Genomic DNA, 19,538 nt, shown 5'->3' with positions numbered 1-19,538 from the left:
ACATCTGTTTTTGCATTTACAGTAGACATAGATTCCAATGCAAGTGGCAAAAGACCCTCAAAGACATTGTGTCATAGGTGGCAGGCATTTCAAATTAATCTTGAGAATATGCTGCATTTTCAGCAAAACGGATGTCTTTGTCGATAAAAGCCTTCCGAGTGTGAGAATCATACAAATGATAGCCTTTGCTCTTTGAATTGTATCCAACAAAAATACGTTTAAGTACCTTATCATCTAGCTTGCCATGAAGCTCATTAGGCACGTGAGCATATCCTATATATTCAAATACTCGAAAGTAATCGACCTTTGGTTTTTGATCATCCCATGTCTCACAAGGAGTGATTGCTTTAAGTGTCTTTGTCGGAGCCTTATTAAGTACATGATTTGCATATTGTAGGCCCTCAAGCGAAAACTTATGTGGCAGCCCTTTTCTTTTTAGCATACATTTGGTCATCTCCGTGAGTGTATGATTTTTTCTTTTAGCCGCTCCATTCTGTTGACGTGTCATCCTCATTGTGGCCGAATGTGTAATGTCATGCTCAAGCAAGAATGTCTCAAATGCACGAGACATATACGCCCCCCTCAATCCATGCATAGGGTTTGTACCTTCAAACATGTTTGTGCTTCCAATTTTGCAACCAAGTGTTTGAAGTGCATAAATACATCCGACTTTGCTTTGAGACCATACATCCATGTGTAACAAGAATAGTCGTCTATAAATATAACAAAATACAAATGGCCATTGAGTGCTCTCATCCGCATAGATCCACACACAATAGAGTGTATGAGCTGCATTTTCCGGACAGCACGCACTCCACCATCCTTCTTAAAAGCAAAGTGATGCATTTTCCCAAGAATGAACCCCTTACATACATAGGGGAATGGAGTATCAACAAGAGGCAAAGCATCCACTCGGTCAGCATGTGACCTTCGTTTCCTGCCTGTCGTCTTGTGCTGACGTGGCCTATCAGCCGTCACTGCCTGCCTGCCCATTGAACTGCTTGCGTATTGTGTCCCTTGTGCTGATGTGGACTGCCTGCTTGCATGTGCATGGCATATAGCTTGTGTGGCTTGTCCGTCTATCACGTGCTAGCTTTGATACTAGTTTGTGGTGTCTTACGTGTGGTGAAGGTTTGATGTTCAGCAATTGAGGGGTTGCTGTGCCCCCCTCAAAGACAGATTTAATGAAGTGTGAAAATTGAGATAAGACTTTGGACTTTGGAAGAGAGTTTTGGTGATGTGATCATCTCCTCATCAGTCATCACCTCATTAATATTCAGCAGCTGCTCTCTAAAGTCTTGAATGTAAGTAAAGGTGATCTATCATAACATCACCCTTATCCATGTGTGATTTGCCAATTTTCTTCTCAAATAACAGATTGTGGAATAATTTTGTGTTGCAAACATTTGCTCAAGGATATCCCAAGTTGCCTTCGGGGTCTTACAAGATTGAATACGAGGCATTATTGTCCTCTTGACTAAAAGAGCAATCAAAGATAAGGCATGTGCATCTTTAGAGTCCCATTTCCTTCATTCTGTAGTAGGAATATGGGTAGCAACAGGAGCAGCTTGCTATCCTCTAGCCCCTCTTTGAGGCATCTAAGATGCAACCCCTCATAGTCTAGCTGAATTGCTGGTCACAAAATCCCAAAGACCCTCGACAACAAGCAGATTGTGCACCATGAAACTCCACAAGGAGTAATTGGTGCCATCCAAATTGTCCTCTTGAATGAGGACACCCAAAATGTTGTTATGGTCGTTGTAACCTTGCTGAGTCATTGCTGCAATAAAGTGCACAAACTGCAACCAAACACTTTCAAGCTGGAGTGCAAAACTATACTCACATGATACCGAGATCCCAACATGGGATAGATTATGCAATCACAAAATTGTCTCAAAGTAAAATCTGCTTGTAAATGCCCTGAAAAGTATACCAAAATTGTTCAAAACAGCAACACGCTGCTGTATCTCAAAATACAAGACTAGAAAGTTAATCTCAGCAATTTAATGCTGTAAGTCCCCAAAATTTCACCAATTTTTGTGCCAAATGTGTATAAAACAGCAACTGAATGCTGTACCTGCACGTGTTGGTTGCTTTGGGATGCATGAAATGTGAAAGCCCCAAATTATCTCAAAGGAATTTTGAGAAATTGAACAGATTTTATACTCAACAGCCATAGGATTTGATGAAATGTCGCCTCGGGATGCATGGTGACAACAACTAGTAATTGGACAGCTTCTTGGGATGTATGCTAGACCCAAAATTGCAAAAACCCCAAATTTCTTGCATAAATGTCAAAAAAATTGGTCAATGTGTATAAATTTGGTGGAGATTCACGCATGAGACTTAAAATTGGGCAAAAGCCCCAAATGTTTGGGTGTTGTTATCTCCTTGGGACATGTGTTTGTTGATCTGAGGACTATAGGGTGGTGTTGAGGCTGGTGGAGTAGGCGTCAGTGGTGTTGTGGTGGCAGAGGGCAGTTGGGGTAGTGTTGGCAATGGACAAGGAGGGAGTAGCTTGGTGTGCAAGGTGGCGGGAGTATTTGGGCAAAGACACTGCTAGTAGCACATAGCTATGTAAATTGAGCTGGTGGCGTTGGTTCCTTGAACTTCACTAGCTCCTATTGCTTTTCCACAAGAGCTAAGCCGAGTTGGCAACAGCATGGACCAGGAGTGGGTGGCACAAGTTGATGATGACAAGATGGAGCCCACACATGTGGCTTTGATACCAAATGTGAGAAAATAGAGTGTGAGCTTAAGAGTGTATTAGCTCAAGATTGCATGACAGAATAAAAGTACAAAGTACAACCAAGGTCTAAGGTTGACCTAACCACACTCCCACACCCTATCTAGAGTTGGATTAACTCAACTCCAAAGTCTAGAGACAATACATGTAAATGTTGGGTATTTGACTCATGCCTCACTTACGCCTATGCTCATATGGGAGTGTCGGTGATCAGTAGGACACTGGGGCACTTTTTACTCTCGGTAGGAGAGGTTTTTTCCCCCAGACTTATAGTCTTATTGTCGTATGTGCTTATGTGCGTATGTTACACACTTATGGGCACTTAGTGTGTGCCGGGTGTGAACACCCCCTACAACCCTAAGGTTTAAGGGTTGTACTTTGTACTTTCTTGTTACACTCTTTCAGTCTATTGGATTAGGTGTCGTGCTTATGCCCATATTTCACAGGTACTTAGAAAAAAGTTGGACAACAAGGCTGTTAAGTGCATTTTTATGGGATATAGCATACTGAGATGCTGGAGGGCTTATCTCTCTTGGAGAGATCTCCTGAGCACTTATGCGAGGGATGCATTTTGGGGATGGAGATGGCCAGATGTATGTTGAAGGCAAAGAGCTTGCCTCATAGTTTTTGGATGGAAGCAGTCATGTGTGCTTGCCATATTTTGAACAAATGCCCTACCAAAGCCTTGAAGACTATCACTCCTTTTGAGGCTTGGAACAGCCGTAAACCTTCTGTTGGTCACTTTTGTACCTTTGGGTGTCTTGCCTATGCCCATATTCGATAGGTACTTAGAAAAAAGTTGGACAACAAGGCTGTTAAGTGTATTTTTATGGGATATAGCAATGAGAGCAAGGCTACAGACTCTATGATCCCGTTACAAAGAAGGTTTTTGTCAGCAGGGATGTTGTTTTTGATGAAAAATCAGAATTATCCTTGGCTGGTTTGGACACATATCAGGCTGCCCGTGATGTTTTTGAAGGGCTGCTGCCCATTACTTTTGGTGATTCAGCTGGAGCTTTTGAAAATGAACCTAATTTTCAGCCAGCTGCTCCTATGGAAAGTGCAGAAATTCAGCCATTGGCTGATCGGAATATTCAGCATAATGCTGAAACTGAAATTCAGCAAGAGCTTGCACACAGTCAGGAAGCTAGACAATTACCTAGATGGTATTTGCAGACTATGCAAGATAGTCCTTTGGATGCACCCATGGCTGGTCGTACTAGAAGGCAAACTCGTTTGCATGATTCAGCACATACCATGGAGTTTGTTATGGCAGCAAGTACTTTTGATAATGAAGAGCCTGAATGTTTTGAGGATACACAACACAGTGTGCATTGGATGGCAGCAATGCAAGCTGAATTAGATTCTATTACTAAGAATCAAACTTGGGATTTGGTGTCCTTGCCATTTGGGAAGAAAGCCATTGGAACGAAATGGGTCTACAAACTGAAAAGGAAAGCAGATGGATCCATTGATAAATACAAGGCACGGCTTGTAGCTAAAGGCTACGCACAGAAAAAGGGCATTGACTATGAGGAGACATTTGCTCCTACTTCCCATATGACGACCATCAGGTCTATGATTGCTTTGGCTGCACATTATGGTTGGACAGTGCATCAGCTAGATATCAAGATTGCATTTTTACATGGGAAACTTAAGGAGGAAGTTTATGTACAGCAGCCCATTGGTTTTGCAGTTGAAGGCTCAGAACATTTGGTATGGAAGCTCAGAAAGGCACTATATGGTTTGAAACAAGCTCCTAGAGCTTGGTATGCAAAAATAGATGCTTTCTTGCTTGGTCAGGGGTTTCTAAACAGCTCATCTGAGTCTACCCTTTACGTATGTAAAGAAGAGAGATCTATGCTGATTATATGTCTTTATGTTGATGACCTTTTGCTCACTGGAATACATGGTGATCAGATTTCAGCATTCAAACAAAATTTGCAGCAAACTTTTGACATGTCTGACTTGGGAGTTTTGCATTACTACTTGGGCATCCAGTTCATACATGATGCTCGAGGTATTGGGCTATCACAGTCAAGGTATATTGGGCAGCTTCTTGAGAGGTTTGGCTTACAGGATTGCAAGCCAGTTTGTACCCTCATGGAACCTGGACTGAAACTGTCATTACATGATGACAGTGATTTGTTTGATATACATACATATGCTCTTGCAGTTGGATTTCTTATCTACCTATGCAACACTAGGCCGGACATACAGTTTGCAGTTTCAGCTTTGAGCAGGTATATGCATCAGCCACGTATGTCACATTGGCAAGCTGTCAAGCGTGTTTTTCGTTACTTGCAGGGTACTCGATCTCTTGGGTTGCTTTATGCCAAGGGGGGACCACTGCAGTTACATGCTTCTAGTGATTCTGATTGGGCTGGTGATTATGATACACGTCACTCCACTAGTGGCAATTGTTTCTTTAAACACCCCCTACAACCCTAAGGTTTAAGGGTTGTACTTTGTACTTTCTTGTTACACTCTTTCAGTCTATTGGATTGGGTGTCGTGCTTCACTCTGTCTCTCTCACTCTCACACTGTCTACTGCACTCTCAGCTGCATTTCGATCCTATCACCATCGTTACAGTAAATTCCTAGATAAACTACACTTTGACACTTTAATAAGTGTCCACGCTACACAAATTACATTGGACATTGCTCAAAATTGGCAAATTCTAACATGGAATGTACATTAGATGTGATGCACATTTGCAAGGCATGTATGTGATGGGTGGATGGTATGACATGTACATTTGTAGATCATGCTAGAGAAGTACTTTTACCTAAGTTACATGTGGTTTATAGACAGTTGATGTATATTTTACACGAGTATCGTGTGGTACATCATTGCTACAAGGCAATGGTTATGCTTAGCTCGTGCAATACTTTGCCTTGGTGGTTAGAATAGTATTGGGATTTGACATGTGGAGGCACCCCTTATGGTTCTGATAGTGGTTATGATTTGTGTGTGCGGATAGTAATTAGTTTATGTAATTGGAATTTTAGGCATGTAGAGGGCATGCGTATGGTCAAGCAATAGGTGCACATGCTGTTTTGACTATGATGTTGGGATGTATTTTCAGTAGTGGCAACAGATGCTTTTAACAAAATTGTAGTGCAATCAAGGGCGATTGCAAGGAAATTCAAGGGGGAGCTATTTAGGGGAACGTGAATTTTTTGATGCTTTGCTTAGCATTTGATTTAGTTTTTAATCAAATGTGTTGATATGAGGTGTAGATGTGTTGTGTAAGACAATTAATTCACAATGATGGGCGAAGGACCTTGAGATATCACTTGGTATCAAAGGCAAAAGTTGTAGTAAGCTATACTGTACAGGTACTCAAAGGTGCCTAGTGTCAGTTTTGGCTAAGGGCATTTATTTGACCAATAAGTGCTAGTGGTGACACTAGAAACTAGACATTAATTAATAAAGTAATACTAGTTCAAGGGTCAATTCATGCATAGGATCATGTGGGAGTCAAAATGGCCTAGTCAATTTAATTGTGGATGGTCACTACTAATTTTTTGTGCAAGGACAAGGGGCTAAATTAATTTTCAGAATTATCAACTTTGAAAATTTGTTTAAATGGCTGAAAAATGCATTTACAAGGCTGCCACTTGGCAAAACTTGCCGATGCAAGTGAGGGAAAGGCTATTAGAGGTTGGTGAAGCCTCACACTAACATTGTGGAGGTTAGAAGAGGAGGAGGGAGAGCTACTATTGTAATTTTTCAACCATCGGTGAATAGCCCAGCTATTGGAGACTATCAAAGAGTTGCCCCTAGCTGATTAGGAGGCCATTGGAGGTAGGCCACAGCACCTATAGGTTGCCTATAGATAGGTGACATCAATTTAGGGCCCACAAGGGTAGGTGACTATATGTGGGGCTCTTGTTGACAGTGGGCTGCAGTCAATTAGCTATTTCTTATAGTGTAGCAGCAAATTGGAGCACTTTCTTGTGATAGAAATAAGAGATTTTTCTCTCCTCATCTTTCTCTCTTTTCTACAAGGAATCCCCAAGAAAATTTTGGCCATTTTTAAGCCTTAGTGAAGAGTAATTGTGTTTTTGCTACTCTAAATAATAATTTACAATAGAAATTAGGGTTTAGCAACCAACTCCAGTGCCATGTTGGGAAATTGAAGGCTTAATACTTGAAACAAGGCGGTTTCGTATGTTTCATGGCATACATTCAGTACGTGAATATGTACTGTATAGAATGTACACAAAAATTTTAAGAACAAAATATATTTGGTACGTTCCATTAAAAAAATGCATATAAGATTATATATAAAGTCAGTTTATATATACATATATATATACATATGTATATATATATATACATATATATATATACATATATGTATATACATATATACGTCTATATATATATACCTATATGTATACGTGTATATATATGCGTGCGTGCGTGCGTGCATACATACATACATACATACATACATACATACATACATATATATATATATATATATATATATATATATATATATACATACATACATACATACATACATACATACATACATATAGTGTAATTGTTCTATTGAGTACTCCAAAAAGATACAAAAGGACATTTGCCATGGCACATGCTATCACTCAAATCTCATAAAAGGACTCCAAATGAGAAAATACAAAATAACTCATGACTTATGAGGACTCCTTACCATCAGGCCCAGATACATTGGAAGTCATCATTATACTTGGGCTCTCTAATTGGAGCATCCTCTACTCAGGTTCTCTAATTGAAGAGGCCTAGATATTGCGGAGGGAGAAAGAAGGATTTGGAAAGGGAGAGGAAGACGAAGAGGGATAGAGTGAGGGAGAGATATAGGGATAAAAGAGGAAGAGAAGGTGAGGGAAAGGGAGAGGAAGAGGGAGAATAGGGTGATGAAGCTTGAATGGAGGCTTGAGCTTAAGAGAGGGAGATTGAAGAAGATGGAGGCTGATTTGTGTGATGAGATTTTTGGTTTTGGGGGAAGGGGGTGTAAGTGTGCTGTGGCACTATCCTTCTATGAGGGGTTGGGGTGAGGGAGAAGAGATGGGGGAGAAGTGTGAAGGGCCAGAGGGGAGTTGAAAGAAGAGACAACTTACAAGTTTTAACTTACAATAGCAAAAAAATGGTCATCTTTTTCCAAGAAAAGCACTAGCAACCACTTTAAAATGGTCATAAAAAAAAAACATAGTTTGAATGTATGCAACCTATATGGTGCAAACGTATGATATAGTATTGTATGAAATGACTGTACATGAACAAAACGTATGGTACAGTCAGGGTTTTCAAGTACAATACGATAAAATACGGTACTAATTGGTACCTTATGATTTTATAACGTACGGTGCAATATCAGTACATTAAAAAAAAAAAACTTGGTTATTTTGGATTATAGATAATATGAGGGTAACAAGGTCAAACCTCATGCACAACATGCACAACATGCTACTAGAAGACAGATGGGACTGTATATGTAATGCATCATATAACAAAGCAAAGTGTAGGGTGGATGGACAAAGAGGCTTTTCATTCTTTTGAGAGAGAGAGAGAGAGAGAGAGAGAGAGAGAGAGAGAGGGGGGGGCGTGCGAAGAGGCTTGGGCCTTGGCAGTTTGGGGGGAGAGAGAGAGAGACAAAGGGGGGGAGGGATGCTCTTGGAATTGCATACTCATCTAGAGAGGCTTGAAATTATGATAATAAACGTAAGGCTTAGGAGTTAAAACATATTGTGTGGGCTAGTCTTCATAGGCCAAAAATAGTGTGTTTTTGGTATGAATTGGTATGGATATGTACCGTATGGAAACAAACTAGTCCATATGTAGTACAAATGCAACTATGGGTATAGTACTGTATGAAATGTATTGTACACGAACAGAATGCAATCAGGACTTGAAATCAACGTAATGGAAACTTAGACTATTTTGGTGAACCAGTTTTGATCCTAGAAAAACCTATCAAGATCATGAGTAAGTATCGCATAAGCATATATTTGGAATACTTATATATATGTCTTTTCCTTGTTTTACCTTAATTGAACGTTTAACCACATGACATCCACTCCCTCCAAACCTACACATCCTTCGATATGTGCCACTTTTGCTCATTATCATCTCCAAGATGAACTATCAACTCAAAGTTTTCTCTTTTACTCCAAGTTCTTCATCTTCTGCAAGCTCTTCTTATTCTTCTTCTGCACTGTCAAGTTGTCTTGTCTTGGAATTCGAGGAGTCGTCAAAGGTTTTAAGAAGCTAGTCATCCCCTATAAGATCAAGGACAAATTGATAAGAAGGCTTGCTGGCCATTTTTGACAGCAAGAGACATTGGATAGTGAAGGAAATTGGAGCTAAATCTTAGTATGTCACAATGGGTGCATGTTTGGGGCCAATAGGAGTGTACTATCCAAGATTATTTAGTACCATTTGCATTTCAATCTATGCGAATTTTATGCTTGCTGTAATAAGTGTTAAAATCAGGTCATTAGCATTGTATTTGAGGAGGATTGGCTGGTTTCAGTGGATTGAATGCGTGATGATGAGATGGCCTTGAGTTCAATTTGTACACCCATATAGCCATCTGTGATAGGAATAAAAAAAGGAGGTTTGAACTATGGGTTGATAAAACAAGTGGCTTATCACTAGGGTAGCCACTTTTGAGAGAGAGAGAGAGAGAGAGAGAGAGAGAGAGAGAGAGAGAAAGAGATTGTATTAATGCCCTTTTAGATGCCTCAAAGGAATGTAGAACAAAGAGAGCCACATAAGAGTTTTAGTGACAATCCACCTTAGGGTGCCATTGACACAAAAAGAAACCTACATCAGGGTGCTATTAGCACAAAAAGAAAACCAACTACTAAAGCTATCGAAGGCTCTAAATGCATCATGGCCCAAAGTTACTAAATTTATTATGACACAAAAGTAACTTGGTGCTGAGGCTTTTTTAAACTCCTCTATGATGGCTTTGCCCCCTTGGTAAATTTCCAAATCGCCCTCCTTTCTAGTTGCCTTTGTCTTGACAATTTCACCTGGTCATGCTTTGAGCTATGCTAGTGTTAGTTCATCTGTGATCCATAGTTTCACCTGGTCCTTGCCTAGTGATAGGGTGCATTTGTACCCAAAACAGCTCAGAGGAGTAGAATATATTTAACAATCAGCTTGGAGTTGAGAGAGGTGTACTTTGGAAAGGTATGAGCAAACCATCCAGGTGAACCTTTAATACCTGTTTAACAACAGTGCTGTACCTGGTATGTATCTAGTCAAGCAAGGGAGGTAATCTGAGCTGAAAGTGTCAGATTGGGTTGAGGAGTTGTTGGAGTGGTATACATGTAGGTGCTTTTGTGCTCCTGCAAATTCTTAATGTTTTTGAGAGCAAGGTTTGATTTCCATTTTTCAGTGTGATTGATTTTTGTTTTTGTTGGAAAATTCAGATTGTCATTGAAAAATGCAAGTACAACATTCTTGGTACAAAAGTTGAGATACGTCTTGCAAAAGCAGAAATGTTGCAGTGGAAGTCACTTGAGTACAGTCAAAGTCAGATAGCTGTCCAGGCTAAGCCTGTTCCTTCAGGTGATGATTCTTTCTTTTTGGAAACAGATGAACAGGTTTACAATGTAGAAATCGACTATAGGATATGCTCTGGAGATTTTCCATGTTTCCAGTATGCATGTTAAAGCATAGATTTTGAGTTTTTTGGGGGGGGGGGGGGGTAGGGGTTTTAGGCCGACTCCCTGGATGTTTTGTTTGCAAATCACTTGAGTTGGCCATTAAGCCATAAGGGAACTTGGAAGGGCAATCGACATGACTGACAATCAGCAGACCTGAGCCCTCTGTTCCTTCACCGATTTGGTTTCTTTAACTCTGACTGTCTACAGATACAGCACCTATACTGCACCAAGTTGGCTGGCTCTTCAGACCTCCTTTCATTTGGCTTACATATTGAAGCTTCTGTGCACCCTTGTTTTCACAAAAAGTCAAAAAACAAAAAGACAATGCAATGCAACCTCTGGTTTGTTCTGCCTTTGCAGGACAGTAGTAGAACGAGGAAATTTGTTGATTCAGGAAATACAGTGGAGATGATTTTATAGAATCAGAAGTTTTTGGGTTTTTACTGGTGGTCTGCTTTTTATCAGCTGCAACAGAAACTAAAGCTTACCCTTCCTCGAGCAAGAAGGCCCACAAAGATTGGGACAAGATCGAGGCCCAAGTTAAGGAGGAGGTCTGACTTGGTTCTTTGGAAGGGCAGATACTTACCAAAAGTAGCATTTTTTCTTATTACTTTTTCTCCATGCCAGGAAAAAGATGAGAAGCTGGAAGGTGATGCTGCACTCAACAAACTTTTCCGGGACATATACCAAAATGCTGATGAGGATACTCGCCGTGCCATGAACAAATCCTTCGTAAGATTAGCCTTAAAGTAAATGGGATTGCTTGATAGATTAGTCTTTTGTTACATCTGTGACCAACTTTGTAACCTGTGTGCACAGGTGGAATCCAATGGGACTGTGCTTTCTACGAACTGGAAAGAGGTGGGTACAAAGCATGTAGATGGTAGCCCTCCATCAGGAATGGAGATGAAGAAGTGGGAAGTATAGATTATGTGCCAGTGCTATTCAGTCAACAAAATCAGAGGTTAGCATAAACAAAAATCATTGGAAAGGTCATACGCTATCTCTTGACTGTGAGTTTGACCTCACAGATTGTTTGTATCATTTCTCAAGGGTGCGTACAGAAACTCTAAACTACCTGCGTCCTTGGGAGGCTGTGTGAGGATTTCTTTGGTTTCCATGCCTGCTGGCATCATGTTGGTTTGCAATTATGCACTATCTGTATTATGTCTTGGTGTGTATTTTTTCAGCAATGCAGTCTATGGCACCACAGTGAAAGGTCCCTGGGTATGGGTTTCTGATGTTGACAGTTAGACCTAAATGATGTTTATTGTCATGATCTTCTTGGAAGCAGTCAGACACATTGACTGAGACTGTGATGGATCTAGCTAAGATGAGAAGAGACTTGCCAATTGCCCTGTGCAAGCTTCCACTTACTAGAACTTATCTTTTCTAGACTTATCTTTTCCAGTTGGAAGAGTGTGTGTGGTCTCCGGACCCACTAGGAAGCTTTGTGAACATACACTGTCACAGCACTGCCCTAGGTTGTTCAATACTGAAAAAGCAGCTAATGCAAGCAGGTGTGCTATCCTGGTTAGGGAGCACTAATCTAATAAGCATCTCCAAAATAATTGCTAGATACCATGTGCCAAATAAAAGGGTGTGCATAGAGAACACAAGTACGTGGTATGCAATATTCATGTTTTGAGTAAACTACAAAATCAAGCCAACAAGAGATAGTGGAGGTTCGAGGGGTCTAAACTGAAAACTAACATCCAAAAGTAACATGGCTATAGCTTGTAGACATTGATGATGACTAGTCTACTTGTCTTCATCCAAAACTAACGTTACTAGATTCTAGTTACTTATCAAACTTTTGAGCTGTAAAAAGTAGAGCTTGGAATGCGCATATCATCGTCCAAGCTTGCAAACGTTTGTCCAACATATCATGTGTTTGAAAACCACCATGGAAAGGGTATTGAAAGAAGTTTCTAAATGCATGGCCTTGCTTGTGTGCTTTTCATTGTTGTATTCCTCAATTGTTTGTGTTCGAGGGATTTAGCGCTCCCTTATTACTTGATGCAACTCTTTACCTATATTTCATTGGATTACACCATTTGAAGGTTTGTTGACTTTTTGTAGGTTTAAAGAGTCAAAATTCCATTGGCCAATGGGAGGGCATAAGCTTGAAGGATCACATTAAAGTTAATGAAATGCACTTTGAGAAGGTAGCACATATCACATCGTATGACTTGTCACTCCTTGAGTGGGGCTTGTCTTCAATCTTAAGGTTTATCATCATTAGATGTCCAAACAAAATACTTGCATACCTAAGTATGACCTTGCTATTGTGATATAGTGCCTTTTTCAAGTAGCTTAAGTTTTTCATTTTGCAAGTGTTTTTGGGCAAGTTCATAATTAGTTTGAGAGTGTTTAAGTGTTATTTTGGAGTGATACATTGGGCATTAGATTAGATTGAAAGTGCCAAGAGTTCATTTCAGACAAATTTCATGGTTAGGTGTACAGGTTTTATCATCAAAATCATATCTTGACATATTGTCAAATTCAAAAAGGCACAACATTGTTGAGAAGACTCTTATATAGAATTGATATTTGTTAAGTTAAAACAAACACACACCCCCACCCCCATCCCCACCCACTCTCTTGTATGTTGGTATGCATTCGTTTGATGGGCATTTACAAAATTACAAGTGCTTCATTGACAAGGTAAATATCGACTTTGGATTTGCAAGGGATTAACAACTCTCTTATCTTACGAGCATGACCAAGTTGCAATAACAAAAATGATTGAGAAGGAGCTCTAACATATGCAAGTATGGTGTAAAAACACATAAAGCTTCTACTTGGGATTAGTAAGGGATTGACAGCTCCCTTATCTTATGAGCATGACAAAGTTACACTCCAATAACATAAACGATTGAGAAGGAGATTTAACGAAGTAGCTATTATCAAATAAATACTATTGCAAAATGAGAAGGGGTATGCTTGTTACTTGCAAAATTGAACATGCCATTTGTTAGTTGCTTATTTCAGATGCTTGAACATTGTTGTTTATTTTCATTCATGGTGAGGGAAACAAAGACTTGCATTTACATTACCTTCCATTACAATCATTGCTATTCACATTATTTGTTGTCTCTTCATTTCCCTAGTTGGATAGTCCAGATACTTAAACATAAGCATGGCAATGCATCCAAAGATCTCAATTGACCTCCCATTCATCTTGCATTGCCTATGGTGATCCTTTTGATACTACATCATTTGTTTAAGGCATGAAATTTGATCCATCAAGTCGGTTTCAAGTTCGAAGTCATGCTTACACACGATGGTGAATATGCTTTATCAACATAGAGAGCATGTGGAAGGATTTTTCTACAAAATTTAAAAAGGAGACTACTTGGAAAAGAGAGAGAGGCACTTTGGCAAATCCAATTAAACTTTCATGGTTGTAGCAATTTTGTAAGGCTAATCTCTTGTATTTACCTTTACATTGAGAAATGCATAGAGAATGGTGTGCTTTCACCCTAATAGACATGAGAAACATCTCTTTCTACACATGTGAAGTGTTCCACTATACAAGATGTTAAACTTATGGGTTATCAATACCATTTTTATGTTTACTAGTTGCATTTATGGCCATGAGTTGCTTGTATCAAATGTGATACACCGCAAACATGTTGATTTACTATCAAACTAGTCAAAATGATGCCTTGAGTGTATACAATAGGGTGTTGGAAAACAAAGATAGGACCTTCATTTACTAGCAGCTAGATGAATGTCATTTGCTCTCTTTCATCTTGATCATTCAAATAGAATGATAGATTCACATGCTTCCAGGATTTAACCATGATGGCTTACTTGCCATGGATATGACCTATGGCACTATCAAATACAAAGTAAGCCTTATATATCGTATTTTGATCTTTGCAATAGCTTTCTTTCTAGCACATTATATTTGGCCCATCTATAGTATCGACTTCACTTCATCCTTGTGTTTGATGGGCATAGCAATAATGTCCCTATGGTGTGGGTGACCACATCTTCCATGTAATCCACTTGTCCAAATGCTTGGCTTAGGGCCTTCAATCCAAAGGCTTGACTTAAGGCCTTTAGAGAATGAATTATGGATTTGAAATCCACATGCAAGCCTATGTTTGGATGGTGGATGATTCCCAAAAGGAGATACATGCACTCTAGAACAAGCGATTCCTTTGCAATCTTAATCACTCTGTTTCTTATAGGAAAACTTTTGGTTTACCAATTTACCTTTGCACATGGCACGCACATTGGTGCTATTTGAAGTAACTCCTTGAGAAGGCCCTTGATATTGAGGTAAGCCTTTGCCCCTCCTTAATGATAGCTTTTCATTGTGGTACTTTCTTTCTAGTACATGAGCTTTCGTCCATTAGGCTTTTGTGGACATGTTTCTCTTTATGCTCCATCATGAGTATGCATTCTCGAGGCCTTTCTAATGAGCCCATGAGATTGGGTAAAGGCCATAACTTGATAGGAGAATTCATGTTAAATTTTGCAGCATAAGTGCTTCTCTTGAAGTTCTTTAGGTATCATATAATAGTCAATAATTGAGAATAAAATAAGAAGAGAACAAATAGCATGAGAGAAGTGAATTCCAAAAACTTGCACAATACAAGAATGCGTTTAACTCTCTCTATGCATGGGTGAGTATCTCCCCTAAGCATATATTTATAATATTAGAATAAGCTTTTGTGCTCAAGATACATTGAAAGCATCCTTTGTGAGTTCTTGCTTTTTCTCACATTGTACGACTTGCTTTTTTGTAAATAAATCAAAACACACACTATTCTAATAGCTCTACAAAAAGAATATTTTGTCTTGTCTAGTAAATATATAAAATAAATCTATTGCTCATGTGCATGCACAAAGTCATTGCACTAATAAATGCATGTAAAATATAATGCTTTCAATATTTTTTCATGATGTGAAGCACATGATTCTATGCATTAAAATATGTACTTTAAAATAATAATTTCACTTAACTTCATCTAATTATCTATCTACTACTACACAAAGTACATTAGTATTCTTTTATCTATCTACCCAACATGATGTAATTATTATCGTACAAAAGTATTCATATGGTAAATCATATATTATACAATAAATATAAGAAATCTATAATTTAAAATTAATAAATATAATTTTATAATATTTATTGGGGATTAAAAATCAAATGTAAACATTTGATAACTCAAAGAAAAATGCAAGGATGGCCAACCACATGCAAGTGTTACCTCCTGTCGTGAATTGCACCATATTGTAGTGTTGTATACTACTGTAAATTTGCATGATAAAATTTCATGGATTTTACATGAAACATTACCTATTGTGATGAATCAACGCCCATGGGATATTTAATGTGATTGTGAGTGGCATGCATAAATTAGATTGCTATATTGTAGAGTGAGTACTAACTTTTAAGTCCATTGTGATTCTCCCATAGAATGGTTTCTATACTTGACTAAATATTTGTGGTATTGATATTCTATTTTGGTGTTGTGTGGTCATGGTTAAGGATTTTTTCATGTACTAAAATTTTAGCATTAGCCTTTAACAAAGGTGAATCATCAACTTCAGGAGCAACTAGAGGTGTTCTCTTAAATGGTTTCAACAATCTAATGTGAAATGAATTATATATTTGTAAGTGAGGAGGGATGTCTAATTTAAATGCATTCTCATTGATCTTGTGAAAATTCGAAATGGGCCATCATACCTTGGTGCTAATTTAATGCACGGATGCTTTTCAATGGATTAAAGCTTCCTCTTTTCAATTCTCAATCAAACAAAATATTTTTTAAAAAATTAATAGCATCGTGTCTTTTATTAGCTTGAGTTGTGTACCCCAATTAGGATTGATTAATCTTTTTGGTAGCTTAAAATTTTTTTAATGGTTAGTAGCCAAAGAATCAATAGCAACTAGAACATCACTAGCAATGGTGGTTATAGGAATATGCAATTTCTTTCCATAAGAGTACTTTGAAAGGAGCTTTGCAAGTTGTAAAATGTGGGGCATTATTATAAGAAAATTTAAGGATTGTTGGTCCCAATTACTAGATTAGTTAATAGTGTTAGATATAAGGAGGTTAAGAATTGTATTGTTGGTTGCATTAGTTTGACCATTACTCTTGGGGTGAAAAGCTAAAGTCAAATTCATCTTAGAACCTAAATTTTTAAAGAGAGTTGCCCAAAAATGATTGCAAGATCGATCATTATGATCAGAGAAGATAACCTTAGGAAACTCGTGATTAGGGAATATGGTATTAATGAACAACTTAGGAGCATGTGGAGTGGAAATAGTCTTTTTATAGGAAATGAAAGAGGCATGCTTACTAAATCTATTGACAATGGTCCAAATCATATTATGAGGAGAGAACATAGTAGGAAGACTTGTTATAAAGTCAATAGAAATTTGCTTCCACTAGCAATTAGGAATTAATAAAGACATCAATAAGTCATATGATTTTCCATAGTGATGTTTAATTAGTTGGCATACAATGCATTCATATGCAAATTTTGCTACATCATGTTTCATAAAAGGCCAATATAAACACTCTTTGCATGCAACTATCATAGATTGGATACCTCTATATTCCATATATACAGGATGGTACATTTTAGTCATAGCAACATGTTTAAAAGGTATGGTAACATATAATTTTCCTTGATAATATACAAATCCATTCACATAAGAATAATTATGAAAAATAACGGTGTTAGTATTCTAAAATCTTTGCAAGGTAAAAAGAAAATCTGGATATGAAACATACATGCAAATCGTAGCATCAAAGGTTTAAATCTTAACAATAGAGATATGATTTAAATACACACTTTTGATTTTATCAAATCCAAGGTGGTGATGTGATGCAATACTTTTGTGTGGCCTACGACTTGATGAATCTATGACAACATTAACATGACTAGATGGATATTAGATCAAATTTGGAGGAAATTTTTGAATAAAGGAAATCCATTTAATGTGTCAATTAGAAATTAAGGATTGGTTCAAGAAATGTTTTATGGCTTGTGGATCCCTTTTATAAGAACTTCAGACCCCATTAAATAGTGTTTTCAAATATCCAAACCATGAACTACAACTGATAAATTTTAATCATATGTATTGTAAAAAATTTCAAAGTAATTTAATGTTTTATTTTCATAGATAATAGGATGATTGTTCTGCATTAGGACAACACCTATACTTGAGTCCCTAGCATCACTGATAACTAAAATGAAAGGTTGGGAGAAATCATGCAACTAAAGAATAGGTGCATGGGTCAAAAGATAGATCAAAGTATCAAAATATTTTTGTTGATTTAGGGTCCCAACAAAATATAATATTTTTGCATAGCAATATGGTCAAAGGCAAAGCAATCAAAGAAAAATTTCTAATAAATTGTCTATAAAACCCAGCTAATCCTAGGAAAGATTGAACTTCATGCACACTCTTGGGATTAGGCTAATCTTGTATAGTCTAATTTTTTTTTTGGATCAACAATAATGCCATTTGCAGAAACTATATGACCCAAATATTCAATTTGATGTTGAAAGAATAAATTTTAATCAAGATTATAATACAAGTGATTTTTATGTGGTAAATCAAACATAATCCAAAGATGTTTCTTATATTTCTCTTTTAATTTATTGAAAAAAATATATATCATAAAAGAAAACAAGTATAAAACCTTGATAATCCAAAAACATTCTATTCATCATTCAATCAAATATAGATGGTGCATTAATAAGATCAAAAGGCATAACAAAACATTCATAATGATCAAACTGTATCCTAAATGTAGCCTTAAATACATTGGCTGAATCCATGAGAATTTGATGATATCGTGATTTAAGATCTATCTTGCAAAATTTTTTAGCTCCTTTAAGTTTATCAAGTAGAACATAAACTCTAGACATTGAATATCAATTTTAAACTCTAACTTTATTTAAAATTCAATAATCCAATGCAAATATTGTATGCTTTATTTTTCTTTTCAACAATTCATTTACTTATCTTTGAATTTCTTATTGATGCAAGTGATTGTGTCTACATGGAGCTTTGTGTGGTGGAGTAAAACCATGAAATAGTTCAATTTTGTGATCTAATTCTCCTCGTGATGGTAGCAGCTCAAGTGGATAATCATCCATAAAATAATGTTCAAATGTATCCATTTTTTTTTTCTATGTGGGTGACAATTCAAAATACTCACAATAATCATGGATGCTTGTGTTGCTTTCTAATTGGTTGTCATTGAGCTTGTGTATGACTAATTAATGGAAACAATTCAATTTTAGGGTCGTTAGTCAAAGAGATTTTTGGTCCTTGGAATGAGAAGCAATGTCATGATTAAATTGATGTTTGAAATGCATACTAAGAATAATGTTTGATAATTGAAGAGGTGCAACTAAGAAATTATGTTTTTCTTTGTATTTTTCCATAGAAATTTATAACTCCTTTATTTCCTATATTTCATTGTACCTAATGCCTTGAAATACAAATGAGAGTGTCTAAATTTTCCAGAACAATGGTAATTAAATTTGGGCTTTTTATTTTGAACATTAAGATTTGTAGTATGAGACTTTAGCTTGTTTGGGTTGCTATTTAGATATCTTTGTGTATTGCCGGTTCACGGTTGGAAATTAGAAGTCCTGTTAGACGGAAAATAGTAGGATGATAAGGCACAAAAGGTCTCTTTGGGTTGCAGTCGTTGAAGGAATGAGGTGGATTGAATTGTTAATTGCAAAGCATTTGATTGGAATCCTTTCTCGGCATCGTGTGGGCATGGGGATAGCTTTGTGAAGAGAAGTGGATTTAAGAGAATTTAGTTTAGCTTGAATGCTGGATTGAAGACCATCTTCATATTTGTATTACAACACACTCTTGGGAACTTCCTCAAGCATGTGGAACTTAAAAGCCTTTGCCAACATCTTTTGGTGTAAACCGAAACATGATCACCTTCTTGCCAAGATAGATTTGATTAATTATGCCTCCTTGAAAATGAAACTTAAGGTCGAAGAAAAGATTCTTTAACTTTTTCTTGAAAGTCAACCCATATCCTCGGTTGGTTGATGCTATGGCGTAGGGGATATTATGCCAAAGTGAAGCTTTATCCACATCAAATAATTG

The 19,538-nt window shown here is 37.5% G+C and overlaps 1 protein-coding gene across 1 annotated transcript in view; it reads left to right on the top strand.

Moving 5' to 3' along the window:
- The window catches only part of SGT1A (phosphatase-like protein), a 71,465-nt gene extending 58,720 nt beyond the window's left edge, over window positions 1–12,745 (top strand). The window contains exons 7-10 of the mRNA XM_087691409.1: window positions 10,181–10,319; window positions 10,883–10,968; window positions 11,045–11,149; window positions 11,237–12,745. Coding sequence (XP_087547535.1) covers window positions 10,181–10,319; window positions 10,883–10,968; window positions 11,045–11,149; window positions 11,237–11,344 — 438 coding nt within the window. The 3' untranslated portion in view covers window positions 11,345–12,745. The remainder of the gene's footprint in view (window positions 1–10,180; window positions 10,320–10,882; window positions 10,969–11,044; window positions 11,150–11,236) is intronic.
- Window positions 12,746–19,538: the final 6,793 nt, after the last annotated feature.

Source organism: Lygodium microphyllum, chromosome 13, assembly GCF_053477565.2.
Source record: "Lygodium microphyllum isolate KBCC chromosome 13, Lygodium_microphyllum_v1.1.10, whole genome shotgun sequence".
Taxonomy (NCBI): Eukaryota; Viridiplantae; Streptophyta; class Polypodiopsida; order Schizaeales; family Lygodiaceae; genus Lygodium; species Lygodium microphyllum.
This window is presented reverse-complemented; position numbering and strand designations above follow the sequence as displayed.